At 45.9% G+C, this 18,271-nt stretch overlaps 1 protein-coding gene across 1 annotated transcript in view; it reads right to left on the reverse strand.

Annotated features, from left to right (window-relative positions):
• The window catches only part of LOC148091368 (trafficking protein particle complex subunit 9-like), a 116,914-nt gene that overhangs the window by 94,653 nt on the left and 3,990 nt on the right, over positions 1-18,271 (reverse strand). The window contains exon 2 of the mRNA XM_087825193.1: positions 7,837-7,979. Coding sequence (XP_087681319.1) covers positions 7,837-7,979 — 143 coding nt within the window. The remainder of the gene's footprint in view (positions 1-7,836; positions 7,980-18,271) is intronic.

An 18,271-nucleotide genomic window follows, 5' to 3' on the forward strand; every position in this document is an offset into this window, starting at 1 on the left:
AGACAAAAAAACAAGTGGGATTTATTCTGGGGATGCAAGGCTGGTACTATATTCCCAAATCAGTAAACGTGACACATCACATAAACAAACTGAAGTACAAAAATCATATGATCATATCAACAGATGCAGAAAAAGCATTCAACAAAATCCAGCACCCATTTCTGATAAAAACTCTCAGCAAAGTTGTAATAGAGGGAACATACCTCAACATAATAAAGGCCATATATGACAGACCTATAGCCAACATCATACTCAATGGGCAAAAACTAAAACTATTTCCCCTAAGAACAAGAACAAGAACAAGACAGCGGTGTCCACTTTCACCACCCTTATTCAACATAGTACTGGAAGTCCTCACCACAGCCATCAGACAGGAAGAAAACATAAAAGGCATCCAAATTGGAAAGGGGGAAGTAAAACTGTCAGTATTTGCAGATGATATGATATTGTGCATAGAAAATCCTAAAGACTCCATCAAAGTACTACTAGATTTAATAAATGAATTCGGCAAGGTAGCAGGATACAAAATTAACACCCAGAAATCAATGGCATTTTTATACACTAATAATGAACTCTGAGAAAGAGAAACTTAAAAAAACAATTCTATTTACCATTGCAACAAAAAAAAGATACTTAGGAATAAACTTAGCCAAGGATGTAAAAGACCTGTACTCGGAAAACTACAGGATGCTAGAGATAGAGGAAGATACAAAGAAGTGGAAGAATATACCATGTTCATGGATTAGAAGAATTAACATCATTAAAATGTCCATACTACTCAAAGCAATCTATAGATTCAATGCAACCCCTATTAAGATACCAACAGCATATTTCACAGAGCTAGAACAAACACTCCAAAAATTTATATGGAACCAAAAAAGACTCCAAATAGCCATGACAATCTTTAGAAAGAAGAACAAAGGAGGGATCACAATATCAGATGTCACATTATACTACAAAGCCACTATAATCAAACAGCCTGGTACTGGCACAAGAACAGGCATATACATCAGTGGAACAGAATAGAGACCCTGGAAGTCAACCCAAGCCATTATGCTCAATTAATATTTGACAAAGAAGGCAAGAGCATGCAGTGAAAAAAGACAGTCTCTTCAATAAATGATGTCAGGAAAACTGGACAGGTACGTGCAAAAAAAAATGAAATTAGACCAGCAACTTACACCATATACAAGAATAAACTCAAAATGGATAAAAGTAAAAGACTTAACTATAAGTCTCAAAAGCATAAAAATCCTAGAAGAAATCATAAGCAGCAAAATCTCAGACATCTCTCATAGTAAAATGTTTACAAGTACGTCTCCTAGGGCAAGGGAAACAAAGGAGAAAATAAACAAATGGCACTACATCAAAATAAAAAGCTTCTACACAGCAAAAGAAACCATCAACAAAATGAAAAGGGAGCCCACTGTAAGGGAGAACATATTTGCCAATGATACATCTGATAAAGGGTTAATTTCCAAAATACATAAGAGATTCATACAACTTAACAAGAGGAAGACAAACAATTCAATTAAAAAAATGGGGAGAGAACCTGAATAGACACTTCTTCAAAGAGGACACAGAGATGGCTAAGAGACATATGAAAAGATGCTCAACGTTGCTAATCATCAGAGAGATGCAAATTAAAACCACAATGAGGTATCACCTCACACCTGTCAGAATGGCTCCATCAACAAATCAACAAACGACATGTGCTGGCGAGGGTGTGGGGAAGGGGAACCTGGTGCACTACTGGTGGGAATGCAGACTGGGGCAGCCACTATGGAAAACAGTATGGAGGCTCCTCAAAAAATTAAATATGGAGCTGCCATTTGACCCAGTGATCCCACTTCTGGGAATATATCCTAAGAAACCCAAAACACCAATCAGAAAGAACTTATGCACCCCTATGTTCATAGCAGCGCAATTTACAATAGCTAAGATCTGGAAACAGCCCAAGTGCCCATCAGCAGATGAGTGAATAAAAAAGCTGTGGCACATCCACACCATGGAATATTACTCAGCTTTGGGACAGCATGGAGGAACCTGGAGAGTATTATGCTGAGTGAAATAAGCCAGGCAGAGAAAGACAAGTATCACATGATCTCACTAATATGTGGAATGTAATGAACACAATAAACTGATGAACAAAACAGATCCAGAGACATAGAAGCATGAAGCAGACTGAGGGATCTCAGAAGGAAGGTGGGGGGGGAAGGGAAGTGGGAAGAGATTAACCTAAGAGCTTATGTGCATATATACATAAGCCATGGACACACACAATAGTGTGGTGAAGGCCTGGGGCAGGTGGTGGCGGGGGCGGGGTAGAAGGGGTCAACAGGAAAAAAGACATTTGTAATACTTTCAATAATAAAGATAATTTTCTTTAAGCCAGGGAGCTTAATTCAGCCTAAGGTGAAGAAAAATAGAACAAAGAATCTGAAAGTGCTCCTGGTGACATAAGCTCTGGTCCCCGCTGCCGCACAGAGGTATTGAGCTTTTGAATATCCTTGAAGACTACAAATGCCTTACTATCCGCTAAACCAGGGTTTCTCAAAGTGTAATGCAAGGACCACCTGAACACACCATGGGCTGCAGAGGAGACTGCACCCGACCCTCCAGAGGAGCCCTTGCCATCAGTGAGGCTACAGAAAGGTGGGAACAAGGCCAAGCAGGCTGCTGAGATGCAGGAAGGTGAATGACATCCTATGGAAGTCACAGCGGCAGCTGCCACAGAGCTGGTGTGTGTTGATAGGACCATATCCCTCTGTCCCCAGACTCGCATACTATTGTGGCGTGCATGTGCACACACATAAGAAAATGATGACCAACCACCAATTTCCAATTACCCACCTTGTGCCAGGCCCTGTATTAGATCCTTTACATACATATTTTTAAACCTTACCAGGACCCTGCAAGATCAATGTTATCTTCACCTCGAGACGAAGGATAGATGATGCTTAAAGAAATATGAATGACAGAGCACATAAGCAGTAGGATCAGAACCTAAAATCAGATACAGATATGTTTGATTCTGAATCCTGATGCTTGTAAAAATTCTAAATTCTCGTTAAATTTAAAACCAATTGAATACAGGAATATAGCAACTTGAAGAAGATCGACCATGATAAAATCTAACACTACAATTGCCTTGATTCGGTGCCTGTGAGCCGAGCTGCCCTCACCCAGGGGGGAAATGGAATTTTTCTAAATGGCCAGGATAAGCGCTGTGATGTGTCAAGTGGTGTGATTTCTGTTAATAATGGAATAACTATTGCACCCTACACCCTGTTCAGAGGAGAGTATTTTCCGCACAGCTCAGAGTAGCCATGCCTAAGACTGGATCATTTATCTTCACAGGCTAAAAAAATTGCTCCTCAGGAGGGAGGGAGGCTCAGCACTCAGGGCAGCACGGCCCAATCCATTTCAATCTCCTCCCTAACAACATTACCAGGCAGCTTTGTGTAAAAAGTGAATCTCAGAGGTAATTGATCTCCTAAATAAAAGTCAACCGAGACCTGTGTACAGCCCTGGGGGAGACGGGTAAAGAAACAATGAGGACATCACCTGCCATCTGTATTCAGCAAGGGACAGGAAGGCTGAAGCTGGGGGAGAGAGCCAGCCGCTTCCAAAAACACCGCGGGGTGAGGGCAAATGAGCACGTGAACCCAGGTGCCAGGGCTCCCACTTCAGAGACCTGAGGCAGAGAGCACGGATTTGGGTGCCACGAAGGCCATGATTCAAGTCCCATCTCTTCTCCTCATTAACATGCTACAGAGGGTGAGTTAGTTACCACGTCCAGAGAGCAATGCCAACTTCGACAGGTGCTCTAGAGCTGAAGTGGGACACTGAACACAAGGAACCTATGACATTCCCCTAGAATGGGGTGGGCCCTGAATAAGAAGGATTTCCCTGCCGCCTTTCACCATTAAAAAATTACCAATGGGGAAAACTGCATAAATTATCAATGTTAATGAAAGGGGCAGGTACACAACTCTCCCAGGAACCAATGACTCCACACCCATTGAGCACGTTCAGGTGATTATGGGCCACCTGTATACCTTCCTTTGTGAAATGTTGCTCGTATCTTCTGCCCATTTTTTGTGTTTGTCTCTTTAGTATTTAATTTTAAAACTTCATTATATGTGTATCAGATACAAGGCCTTGGTTGCATAAATGTATTGCAAACATTTTCTCCCAGTGTGTAGCATGCCTTTGGATGAGCTATAGTTTTTAATTTTGACAAAATCTATCGTATCAGCTTTTTATTGTATGGTTAGTAGTTGCTGACCCCATCTGAGAAATCTTTGCCCCAAAGTTATGAAGATGCTCTACTGCCTCTTCTTCAGGTTTATAGCTGGAGTTGTTTTGGTCTGGAATGAGCTGGAGTCCACCTCAAGTAAATTTTTTTATATGACATGATGCATGGGTCAAAGTACCTCCCAAATATATCCAGTTCTTCCTGAACCATTTGTTCAAAAGACTTTTCATTCCACATGAAATTGTTTCCACTCCTTTAAAAAACTTATTGATCATATATGAGTCTATTTTTGGACTGTTATGGTCCATCGATCTCTAACTTTACAACAATGGCATCCTCTTTGATTACTGTAACGTTATATTGTCTTAAAATCACATGGCTTATGTCCTACAAATTCCTCTCTTTCTTTTCAAGTTATTTGCCTATTCATTGGCAACAGTCTGTTCCATTTTCAAGTAACTTTAAAAAAAACCAGCTTGTCAGTTTCCACACACACACCCCCAACAACAAAACCCTTTTGGGATTTTGACTGGGACATGTTTCCCATACTTTTACTGATTTTCTGCTTCTTCTATCAAATACTGAGAGACAAATGTTGAAATAGCTGACCATAAGTTCTCCCTTCATTTTGTTTTCATTTTTCCCTTCAGAGGTCAGTTTTATTTTGAAGCTCTGCTTTTGAAGTTCACTTACATTAGGATGGTCGGCACCCTTGTGACGTTACCTTCCCTCAGTGCACGTTACCCTCTCCACCCTTTTCTCCAAGGCAGCCTGTTGGATATTCATACACCCGTGCCAATTTTCTGATGATTGGTGCTTGCGTAGTATATATTTTTCCCCCATCTTTTGGCTTTTAAACTGCAAATTTCATGTTTCTTGCAGAAAACCTATAGTTGGGTCCTGCTTTTTTATATGGTCTAACAATTTCTACTTTTAAACGTACCATGTAATCCACTGACATGTAGTGGACGTGGGGGTACAGTGTGATAAGTTCGCCACATTGCTCTGTTTCCTATTCGTTCCAGGTTCTTCTATCCTCCGCTCTTGCCACCAGTTCCCCACTTTCGAATTCAGTATTTCTTAGTATTCCATTTTATTTCTTCTGGCTTGTTATCCGGACCTTACGTGTTGCTTGAGGGTTTACAACAGGCATCTTTAACTTACCACATTCTCACCACAACTAATAGGACATTTTGCATAAGAACTTCCATTTCCCCACTCTCATTTTCTCTTCCATTTATCCATGCTCTTTTTTTGTCACATATTTTACTTCTGTATATGATCTGCATTACAGAATAAATTAATCATTTCTCCTTTAAACAGTCAATAGTCTAGTAAAGAAATTAAGAAGTGAGGGGGAGGGATCTTTGACATTTATTCATTGATTTATGATTTCTGGACTCATCACTCCTTAACACAGACCCAGGTTTCCACCTGGTGTTATTTCTGCCTGATGAGCTTCCACCAGGTTGATGAAACCCAAGGACTGTGCTCTCGCCCTCTCAGCCCTGTGAGTGCTCCATCAAGCACTGGAATGACAGAAGTCCAGCTAGTGCTTTATGAGAAGTTCGAGGAAGTACAGAGGAACCCACGGACAGACAACCTGCTCTGCCTGGTCATGTTTAGGAAAATTTTACAAAAATGGTAACACAGATCATCACTGGTAAACAGAAACTTGCCAAAGTGAAGGGATGATAATTTAAGAAAAATGACAGTTACAGCTGTCTACAAAGGCACAGTGGGGTTAACTGTCCTGACGTAGCCAGTGCTGCTGAGAAGCAAGTGTCCCGCAGGAGGGGGGAGCCAGGCCAGACGAGCTGCACGGCACAGGAAGGCTGGGCAGACAGCCCCGCACGCAGTCGGCTGGGCGCTCTGCGGCCAGGGCTCTGGGGCAGGCTCTGTGCCAACGGGACGACGCAGAGCAGGAACGGGGGCAGCGGCCGCACAGATGGCAGCTTCTGGAAGGCAGTGGGTGCGCTGGGCCATCGGTAGACTGTCGAAGGACCCAGGATCAACCAGACATGACAGGAATGGACAGGGCGAAAGAAAAGGAACCACATCTCCACCCTAAGGGCAGGGAGGAGACACGTATGTGCCCAAAAAAAAGGGGTGAGACCTACAGGTTGGGTGATTGGGAGCCAAACAGCCGGCTGGCAAATCAGCTCTTCCAAGTGCCGTCTGCACCCCACACGAGGCAACACTTTTCTCACCTGAAATTGTCAGTTAGAGCTGCAGGGCCCACAGTGTGGAAGCAAGATATCAAGAAGGGGAAGCAACCAGCTCGGTGACAACCTGTGCTGCTTCCGAGAACTATTTCCATGAGCGGGGGCAGCGGGTGATGAGGGCATGGAAGGAAAGAGCCCAGCTTGAGGATGGAGAGGACCCAGCACGCAGGAAGGACCTGAGACGCTCAGAGCCCCAGGAGCAGTCCTGGCTAAAGCTTCCCCAGGGCAAGGGCTTCTTCACACACGTTCAAAACAGAGGCCAGCCTTGGCCAGGACTGAGAAGTGACGGTGATGAAACGTGGTGCTAACAGCCCAAGCTGAGCCAGTCGCTCTTGCTCAAGCCATTCTCCAATTTTGGGGAAGACAAATAATCTTTCCTATCAACCAAAACTACACTCATTAGTTGGGGCCATATCACTTTAAAGGGAGTTTTATGTCAACATTAACACGGCTCCGACACCCCTGTACTTTACTCTGGGGAGGAGAGAGCCGACTGAGTATGCTGCCTCTCCCGGTTGCCTTAACCCCTGACAGTGAATAATTTCCCCCACTCCGCCCCGCCCGGAAGGAAAGGTGCCCTGGACATGGATGTATCCAGAGCTCAGGGGTGACCAGGACCTGTTTTCCAAAGGCTGCTGGGCCAGGAGTCTGAGCGGCAGAGGGTCCCCGCTGGCTGGAGTTCCACCCAGTGCTCTCAGCCCCTGTGACCCCCAGGTCACCGTGGGTCAAAGTTTTGGATGAGAAACTCATCCTCCCCCTTAGAGAACACCTCTCGTATCTCTGGCCACTGTGGGTCTGCATGGACACATGGTCCGACTGCCTTCTTCCTGAAGGAAGACGAAGTCTGGGAAGTCAACAGGAGAGAAGGCCTCCGGGCAAGATGGGCTCCCTGGGCAGACACAGCCCGATGCTCGGATGGCGGGGAGCTCCGTGAAGTGGGGGTCCAGCTGAGATGCTGAATGGCTGGCCTGAGCACACGTCTTCCTGGGATGCCAGAGTGATGTAAAGAAGGATGCTGGACTCATCCAGGAGCCCCCAGAGTAGATCAGAACCAGGACCAGGCTCAGCGCAATTAGGAGAGCCATGTCCTGCACAGTGCGGACCACACACAGGCACGTGGTGATGTCAACGTGATTGTTACAGCATGTTAAACGGGAGAACACCCACTCACTCACAACTACCTGAAGCACTGCCTGCTTCTCTGAGGAGGACCTGAGATGCAGGGAGTCTGAGCAGCTTGGCAGGACAGCGCGGACCTGAAAGGAGGCGGGACCACGGCGACCACCAAGGTCAGAACTGCACACGCAGCTGGGCTCTGAAACGAGGCGACCGCAGAGCAGACCCCGTTACCTGGTCGCTGGCAGAGTGCTGACTCGGGTGAAGAACACCGACGGCTCGACCTCCACGTGCAGCCCCAGGGACAGTTTCCTGTAATAGCCTTCAATGTGGCCCGGGCCTCCGGAGTATTTAAAATTCAGGATGGCTTCCAGGGTCTAGGAAGATGTAAAAATGGCATTAGTGCTCCCTCACCCTTCTACCACCCCTTCCAGAACTTTTCCTCCTATGCGGCAAAACCCTAAGCTTCTGGGGAGGGGCAGCAAGTACCAAGGGCACAAGGGCAGGGTAAATATCAATGCTGGTTGGGGCAGGGCAGAAGTGCTGGGAGGGTCAGGAGCTAGTCCCCAGCCAGGATCCTCTACCAAAGCCACCAGAGGTCTCCTCCACCAGGCACATCATCACACCACTCTCAGCCTCAGTTTCTCGACTGCTAAATGGAAACAATAATGAATGCCTATCTCCTAGATGCTGCGGAGGTTCGATGAGAAATATGGAAGTGTCAGAGTAGGCCCGCGTTCAATAAATTCCCATCTCCCTCTGCAGCCTCACCGCCTGATACCCGGAGGCAATATGGCTGAGCGTGGAAGGAAATGGGGAATGGATTTCTGCACCATTTCTTTTCTTTTTTACATTTTTTTTCATGGTAAAATATACATACCATAAAACTCACCCTTTTTACCATTTTAAAATGTGTAGTTCTGTTTCATTAAGCACATTCACACTACAGGGAGACCATAACCACTGCTCATCTCCAGAATGTTCTCATCTTCCCGAACTGAAAATCTGTAAGTATTAAACACTGGCTCCCTATTTCCCCTCGGCACCACTGTCCTCTTTCTGTCTCTGAGTCTGAGGATTCTAGGAATCTCACATAAATGTGATTACACAGTTTTTGTCCTTCTGTGTTCAGCTTATTTCACTTAGCATAAAGTCCTCAAGGTTCACCCATGTTGCAGAATGTTATCAGAACTTACCTCCTTTTTAAGGCTGGAAACTATTCCCTTGTACACAGAGACCACATTTTGTCTGCCCATCCATCCGTCCATGGACAGGTGGGTTGCATCCACCTTTTGGTGGGACACCTTGTGCACAGGGATGTACAGATACCTATTCTGAGGCCTTCTTTTCAATTCTTTGGGGTATACACTTATTTATATATATCTAATTTTATTAGGAATCCAGGCATTTTCCACAGTGGCTGAACCATTTTATATTCCTGTCCGCAGAGCACAAGGGCTCACATTTCTCCACATCCTTGTCAACATTTGTTAATTTCTGTTTGGGGGGCTGTCCTTTTTTTAATAACAGCCCTCCTAATGGGCATAAAGTAGAATCTCATTTTTATTTTGATTTGCATTTTCCTAATGAGGAGTGAAATTAGGCATCGTTTCACTTGCTCACTGGCCATCTATTCCTGGCCTTGGGGAAATGTCATTTAAAGCCCTTCAGCCCCACTTGTAACAGCTCCCCTCGCACGCCTCAGGGTGCCTTCCCACCTGGAAGTGCACAGGCGCCCTTCAACTCTTCTACCACCAGGACATCGCCACTAATTCTCTCCTCCTACATAAGTGGTGTTCCTCCCTCGTGTCCCAGAAAAGGCCACGCCTTCTCCCAAAAGACTTCTGTTCCTCCTCCCTGTAAAAGGGCTCAGCTTTTTAAATATGCAAGTGTCATCTTTCGGACTCACCCAAATCTCAAATCCTTTTCCCAAAGCACACAGCATTGTCCTATCATCTCAAAAAGATTGCCAGTTTCCTGTAACCCCCTCGTACGCACGTCCCAGGAGCCTCTCTGAATCCAGGTGACTTTCATTTGTTTGGGCTACTCTTTCCCTCACCTGCAAACACTTCCTGGGTACTTCCCGAGGGCAGGCTCTGCACTTGGAACAAGATGCATAAGGTGTGGTCCCTGGTCTCAGGACACTCTGAGGGAATGAATGTCAAGTAAGTTAACTAATAAACAAATGAAGCCAACCCCTCACCCAACACACAGAGAGCAGCTTCCTCAAATTGCAGGTATGCTGGTCAAGTAAGCAGATACTTGATAATGGCCTTACAAACCAAAACTTGCTGAGTAACAAAAAATGTCACATTGTCTTTGTTTGGTTGGTTGGTTTTTTAGGGTAAACTTAAAAGTCATCTCCAGGGAGTGATGTAGTAGAAATCTCCAGAGAACTGAGCAAAAAATACACAGAAATAGATAACTGCCAAGGACCATATGACAAATAAGAAATAGTCTGTTTCTATTTTCTTGGAATTGGATGTTTCTTTGCTCTGTAAAGAATCAAGGAAAAGATATAATTATAGAGAAAATATCTAATTTATGAAAATCAACCACAGAAAAGGTTTTGTGAAATTACTGAGTATTACTGCCATTCTTCGTTGATTTAAAAAAAGCCTACTCTGCTGCATAAAATTAGAATATTTTAATAAAACCATAGAGTGAATTGGTCAGGCAAAGTTGTAACAGGAAGCAACGCACTCCTCTGCCAACACACCTCTTCTTGGAGGGTGCCACAGGCCTCACTTTGAGAAAAGTCTATTACAAGCATCAGTAATGGGCAAGGTGCTAGAGAAAAACACTATTTTCTAGGCATACGACGGATTACTGCTGCTCAATTAAGAGGTCTTTTCAATGGCTGCCTTCTATTGAGCACCAACTAGTGCCAAGTGCTCTCCTAGGTGATCTACACACATTGACTCCAACGTCCTTAAGAGCCCTGCAAGGAAAGTCCTGTTTTCATAAACAAGGCTCAGAGCAGTCAGGTGACTGGCGCAGGCCACAGACCCAGGAAGTGGCACATCCACGATAAGAATACAGAGCTATATGGCCATACAGCCTGCTCTCTTGCCACTTAAGCAAGTTATTCAGAATAGCATTCATTCACCTATCTAATCATTCACTCACCCTCATCCAGGGTTCTAGATGAATGTCTTCCATGTGATAAGGGACTATGGCAGAAGACACAGTACCACCCTTAAGGGGATCAAGTCTACTCAAAGACACAAGCCCAGAGGCATCTAAGATAAACTGTGATCTATGACAGAAGAGTGTCATAGGCTACATAGGGATTCAGGAGCAGAAAGGATGGTGTGTGCCTACTGGGCAGGAGCTGGATAGGAAGGGACAGCAACCTGGCCAGGAAGACAGGATCAGGCTCTGAGTAAATAGAAAGTGGACACATAATAGAGAAATATCATTAAATTGAAACCTAGTTCTTGAAAAATACCAATAAAAGTGACAGTACTCTGACTTAGGTTAATAAAGGGGGAAAAGAGAGAAACTCATCACCAATATCAAGAATGAAAATGAGTATCCGTACAGATCCTATACACATTAAAAGGGTCATAAAGAAATAATGTTTCGAAAATTTATATGGAACCAAAAAAGACCCCGAATAGCTGCAGCCATTTTGAGAAAAAAGAACAGAGTGGGAGGGATCACATTACCAGACTTCAAACTGTATTGCAAAGCCATTGTAAGCAAAACGGCCTGGTATTGGTACAACAACAGGCATATAGATCAATGGAACAGAACAGAGACCCCAGAAATAGACCCACGCCATTATGGTCAGTTAATATTTGACAAAGGAGGCAAGAGCATACAGTGGAGTAAAGACAGTCTCTTCAATAAGTGGTGCTGGGAAAATTGGACAGGTACATGAAAAAGAATGAAACTAGACCACCAACTTTCACCACACACAAAAATAAACTCAAAATGGATAAAAGACTTGAATGTAAGTCTTGAAACCATAAAAATCCTGGAAGAAAACATAGGCAGTAAAGTCACAGACACCCCACGTAGTGGACTTTTCACTGATACATCTCCTAGGGCAAGAGAAACAAAGGAAAAAATAAACATATGGGACTACATCAAACTCAAAAGCTTCTGCACAGCAAAAGAAAACAGCCTCAAAATACAAAGGAACCCCACAGTCTAGGAAAACATATTTGCCAAGGATGAATCTGATAAGGGGCTAATTTCCAAAGTGTACAAAGAACTCACAGCACTCAGCAAGAGGAAGACAAACAACCCAAATAAGAAATGGGCAAAGGACTTAAATAGACACTTCTCCAAAGAGGACATACGGATGGCCAAGAGACACATGAGAAAATGCTCCAAGTCGCTAATCATCAGAGAGATGCAAATTAAAACCACAATGAGGTGTCACTTCACACCTGTCAGAATGGCTCCATCTACAAATCAACAAACGACATGTGCTGGCGAGGGTGTGGGGAAGGGGAACCTGGTGCACTGCTGGGGGGAATGCAGACTGGGGCAGCCACTATGGAAAACAGTATGGAGGTTCCTCAAAAAATTAAAAATGGAGCTGCTATTTGACCCAGTGATTCCACTCCTAGGAATGTATCCTAAGAATCCTGAAACATTCATCAGAAAGGATATATGTACCCCGATGTTCACAGCAGCACAGTTTACAATAGCTAAGATCTGGAAACAGCCCAAGTGCCCATCAGTAGATGAGTGGATAAAAAGCTGTGGGACATTCACACCATGGATACTACGCAGCTGTAAAGAAGAAGAATCTCATACCCTTTGGGACAGTATGAATGGACCTGGAGAATATTATGCTAAGTGAAATAAGCCAGGCAGAGAAAGAAAAATATCACATGATCTCACTTATACATGGAATCTAAAGAACTTAATAAACTGATGAGCAGAATAGATTCAATGACATGGAAGCATGGATGAGACTGACGAATGTCAGAGGGATGGAGGAGGGCAGGGGGGTGGAGGGGGAGAGAGTAACCAAAGAATTTATATGCAGATATGCACAACCCAAGGACACGGACAATGGTGGGGAGAGTGACTGGGGAGGGGGAAGGAACGGGTCATTGGGGAGAAAAAGGGACACCTGTAATACTTTAAACAAAAAATAAAAATTAAAAAAAAAAAAAGAAATAATGTAAACAATTTAGTGCCAATAGATTCAACAACTTAGATAAAATGCACGCATTACCAAACGAAACCAAGAAACAGAAAACCTGAAAAGTCTATGGCCACTGAAGACATGGAATTCATAATAAAAACACCCTCCTAAAAGCTCAGATGGCTTCCCAGCTGAATTCTATGAAACTGTATGTTAAAGATAACAACAATTTTACATAAACATCTTCAGAAAATAGAGGAGGGAGAGAAGGTCCTCATTCTTTTGATGAGGCCTGTGTTGCCCAAATAACAAAATCAGAGAGCTTACATGGAAAAAACCTACAGGCCTATATTCCTCATGAATTTAGAGGCAAAAACCACTAACAAAATATTACTGAATCAAATACAGTAATGTATAAAATGGGTACTGCATCATGACCAAGTAAGTTCCACCCAGCATTTCACCACTAAACCCTGGTGTCTGGTGCTCCCAGGATGCTCGATACGTAGGTGCTGAGGAAAGAAAGAACTCAAACCACGTCTTAGAATCCTGGCCAATGCCAGTGAGCTGTAAGATCCCGTCCAACATTCACCTTCATTAAGTCCCTCAGACATCCTAGCCACAGAGTGGAATCCAGGTAAGCCCACTTTCACTGCCGGCTGCCTCTCTGACAGGCATGGGGCCACATGGCCTACTGATCAGGACAAAAACAGGGAGTCCCTTTACTCAAATGGTTGAGGTGCAATTATGGCTTTACTCAAGAGAGGTCTAAGAATCACACAGGAGGGCCCGGCCAGCATGGCTCAGCGGTTGAGCACCAACCCAGGATCCAAGAGATTGCACTTTGATTCCCAGTCAGGGCACATGACAGGGTTGTGGGCTCAATCCCCAGTGCAGGAGGCAGCCAATCAATGACTCTTTTATCATTGATGTTTCTATCTCTCCCTTCTTCTCTCTGAAATCAATAAAGACAGATACACACACACACACACACACACACACATAAAATCCTCACCCGGGGATATTTTTATTTTTTTCTTTATTGTTTTGTTTGTTTTTTTAAATATGTCTTTATTGATTTCAAAGAGAGGAAGGGAGAGGGAGAGAGAGAGAGAGAAACATCAATGTTGAGAGAGTCACTGATTGGCTGCAGCCTGCAACCCGGGCATGTGCCCTGACTGGGAATCGAACACCGATCTCCTGGATCCTAGGTCAACGCTCAACCACTGAGCCACGCCTGGGTGGGCTTTTTCTTTATTGTTGAAAGTATTACAGATGTCCCCCTTTTCCCCTCATTGAACCCCCTGGTCTTCTCCACACTATTGTCTGTGTCCATAGGTCACATATACATGCATCAAAGTTTCTTTATTAATCTCCCCCCCACCCTCACCTTCCCTCTGAAATTCGTCCAACTGCTCCGTGCTTCTATGTCTCTGTATCTATCTTGTTCATTAGTTCATTTTGTTCATTAGACTCAATAAAGACATATTTTTTTAAAAAAAAAGAATCACACAGGCGGGTGACCCCATCTGGAGACATGTTTGTTGCGGGAGCAGTGCACCGACCACAAGGAACGGCATGTCATGGACAAACTATATTGACATTCAAGAGCAAGGCTTCTGGCTTCGAGTTTACGATGGCCGAGCAGGAAGATCCTGAGCTCACCTCCTCTCATTGACACCAAAACAACAACTACATATACTATAGCTGTCTCTGAAAACAACCTGAAGAACAGCAGGACAGAGTTTCTACAACTACAGATATAAAGAAAAGCCACACTGAGACACGTAGAAGGGTAGAGACTAAGTCTAGTCAGGGCCCACACCACCCCCACTCCCCAAGAGGTGACCCACAAATGGGAGAGAGATCACAACCACAGAGATTGTCCCTGAAGAGTGAGGGGTCCGAGCCCTTGCCTGGGGGACCTGCACCAGGAAGAGGAGCCCCCATAACACCTGGCTTTGAAAACCAGGGGCCTTACGTTTGGGAGAGCGTAGTGAAGGGGTTGCAGGAAGCCCAGGTGGCGCTTTCTGAGTCCCGGCACAGAGGCAGCATTTGTAAAGCACCTGGTCCTGTGAAGGTGAAGCACTGACTACTTTCAGGGTGTGTGCTGTAGGGACAGGGGTCTATGGGAACTTTCTCCCGGGCCAGAGGTGCTGGCAGGCACCATGTCCCCTCACCTTTAACCCAGCTGGTCTGACACTGGCAGGCGCCATTTCTGACACTCTCCATTAACCTTGCTAAAGCTGTTCACTCTACCCTGGCGTTTCCCTGAGGACCCACCCAGGCTGGCTCCCCTCCAAAGCGGCTCTTGCCCTGCCATACCCAGTGGGAGGCCTCCGTTGGCAGCAGCACACAGTATTGTGTCTGCAATGGCACGGCTGAGCCTCACAGCGAGCCACAGAAAGGCCTGCCCTGCATACCCGTGAGCCCGCAACAGATGTGGCCAGGCCTCACAGCCGGCAGACAGCCAGCAGGCCAGGGACCAGCCTCGCCTGCCAGTGTGTCCATAAAAGCTGTGACCCAGCCACAGCAGGAGGCCACGCTAGTCCTCCCAGGGACCCCTCTGGTGACAATGAGCTAAGACTGGCATTCTATGGGGCACTGACTCCCAGGATGTCACCTTGGCCACTGGACCATAGAGCCTCTCAATTGAGATTTAAAAACAAACAAACAAAAAAACAAAAACTATGGCTTGGATTTGTAATTTGCCCAGCTAATCCCAAAGCTTGGCCATGACAGAATCCAATCCCATATCTGTCCAACTCCTAAGACCTCACTAATAGACACCAGGACACCACTGTACAAATAGACAATGTAACCCTTTCCCACGGGTCACACTGTCAGGTCCCCGCCCTGGTGGTCCCTCCAGGCATGGCGGAGCCCAGCATTCGCCCACAGCCTGGCACACTGGCGGGGAGAAACTCAGCAAACGCTTCCTGTGTAAATGAATGAAAGAAAGAAAGGCCTTGGGCACATGCAGGAAGGGTTCCCGAGGATTACGGCTTCCTGGCCTCCGGGAGGAGTCTCCATTATGAATGGAACCTCCCGGCCCACAAATGCTCTGTATTTCATTTAACGCACAGCTATGTAACAGAACATTCTCCCTTGTGTGCTAAATATGCATTTCTAATTACACTCGCCTAAGATGCACTCCCTCTAAAGACTGAGAATGGCTACATAATTTAATTACAAAGGAGCAACATTCCATAGCAGCTGAAAACCTGAAGCCAGAGGTAAGCTAGGATTAGTGAGCAGACAGTAAGTCATCCTGAGCAATCAGTAGTAGTACAAACAAAAGCAATGCAAACATTACCCCAAAACAAGAGCCAAGTAGCACCAAGGCACTGGCTCCTGGCCTCTGGTCACCCCAGCACCAGCACAGGTGGAGAAGAAAGCAAGGCAGGGGCAAGGAGTTCAAACACGTCAGACAGCAGCCCTGCACTCCCGGGCTGCCTCTAAGCTCAGGCTCCTGCGTGAGCAAAGACGCGAAAGGCTCACCTGCCTGCAGGGCAGCTGCGAGCGTTATTTGTTTTTCAAATATCTTTATTGATTTCAGAGAGAGGAAGGGAGAGGGAGAGAGAGAGATAGAAATATCAATGATGAAAGAGTCATTGATCCCGCCCACAACCGGGGCATGTGCCCTGCCTGGGAATCAAACCATGATCTCCTGGATCCTAGGTCGATGCTCAACTGCTGAGCCACGCCCGGCCGGGCAGCTGTGAGCATTAAATAAGAAAATGAGGACCTGGGGTTAACTAGCATCAGTTCCCTGTTTCCACGTGGAGACCACCTGGCTTCCTAACAAAGACAAAGGTGCCATTCAGCCAGGTGGGGAAATGGAACCAACAGAGCCCTGGGAGGAAGGCCACTGCAGGCTCCACCTCGACGAGGGAGGCCCAGATAAATTCTGTTCCTCCACTCACTCCTTTCACCAAGCATTTCCCCCAAGTCAATATTATTCTGTTTAACCAAGAAAAATGAAAAGCAGTGATCGCGAAGACTACAATTTGAACTTAGTTCATATTCTAGCAGTATTGGCTTTCCATAGATCAGCTGTCCTTTTCAAAATAATGATGGCATTTTAAACAGAAGAAACAGAAATTGGGGGATTATTTTTAAATAAAACATGGGGCTGGAGCTTGACTGGAAAATGGGGCTGACGTGACATGGCAAGCCCACATTTTACCTAAGGAACACCTGGGTAAGTTCAGGGTGTTGGAAAATGAGACTAGAAAGACAGCTGTGGGCAGCTAAGAGGGGTCTTCCCCTGGACTCCTTACAGCTACTGACCCCCTTTCTCTCCTTGCTGTCTCCACAGAACCCGGGGCAGCTCCCTGCCCCCACCTTCTTTCAAGACTGCAGGGGGTTCATCACAGTCACCTGAAGGCAGGAGGTCCCAGCAGGGGCTTGTGCTATGCACAGCCCCGGAGGACCTTTCCAATGTTTCTCCTTCAGGAAACCCCTCGCAGAGGTGTTCAGACAGGGTCCAGCCACATCTGCCACAAGGTACAAAGCCAGTGAGGGGTCAGGGAGGAACACTCAACCATCTCGTAGTTCCTATATAATGTAGGGATGAAGAGCAGACATAGGGCTTATTTTACAATGCGCCTGCCCTTTTCTAAATTAGAGCTGTGGTAAAAGCAATGATACATTATAAATGTCTTTGTCTGACTCTCCATACTAAGACATCGACTAGAACATGGTTCAGATCTCAGCTCCACAAGTACAGGCCTCACTCACTCTCTGGGCCTCAGCTTCCTCACCTGTAAAGTGGGGGACAGGCCAGAAATTCAGTTCCCCAATGAGGTAACTGCGCAAATGGCCAGGACAGGAAAAGAGCTAAGAAGGGGCCCCAGGCTGAGCTCCTGAGAGAACAGGGGGTCACACCAGGAAGCAAAGGGCCATCGAGGGCCAGAGGTAGGTGCTGGCCAACTATGGGAGATCCAGCCAAAGCCACAGGCCCTAACCAGAACCCAGAAGGAGGCCACACACACAGCACCAGCCACACGCACTAACTGCCACATTCACAGCTGATCTAGCACAGGGGGCTAGAAGACCCCTCTAGAAGACCCTCAGGAAACAGTCTTTGGAGACAAACACAAACAGCCTCAGTGCCAGCTCTGTGTCAACAGCTTTTTGCCCCTCAGCAAGGCACCGACTGTCCAAGCCCACCTTCCTGTGCAGAAGATGAGGTGACCACCTGACTTCTCAGGGCAGCTGCGAGGGCTGGAGCTTGGTTACATGCACCCATATATAACAGGTGTCACACCTGTCCATGAAGCGGGGTCAAAGAGCTCCAATGGACAGGTGAACAGGCCAAGGCTCAGGCAGTGGGTATCTGCAGCTTGGGCCTAGTGGGACAGAGTTTTCACATATCTGAAGCCCAGGATGCAAATTCTGTCTAACACCCAAGTGTGGTCCTTCCACTGAACCACACTGCTTGGCACAGCGCCCTCAAGCACTGCACCCCCAGGCACAGCCAGGGTTACCGTGCCCACAGCTTGCAGAGCAGCCCCTAGACTCTTTTCCTTTGCTCTGCATCGTAGGTTCATCGTG

Source organism: Miniopterus natalensis, chromosome 16, assembly GCF_054644295.1.
Source record: "Miniopterus natalensis isolate mMinNat1 chromosome 16, mMinNat1.hap1, whole genome shotgun sequence".
Classification (NCBI taxonomy): Eukaryota; Metazoa; Chordata; class Mammalia; order Chiroptera; family Miniopteridae; genus Miniopterus; species Miniopterus natalensis.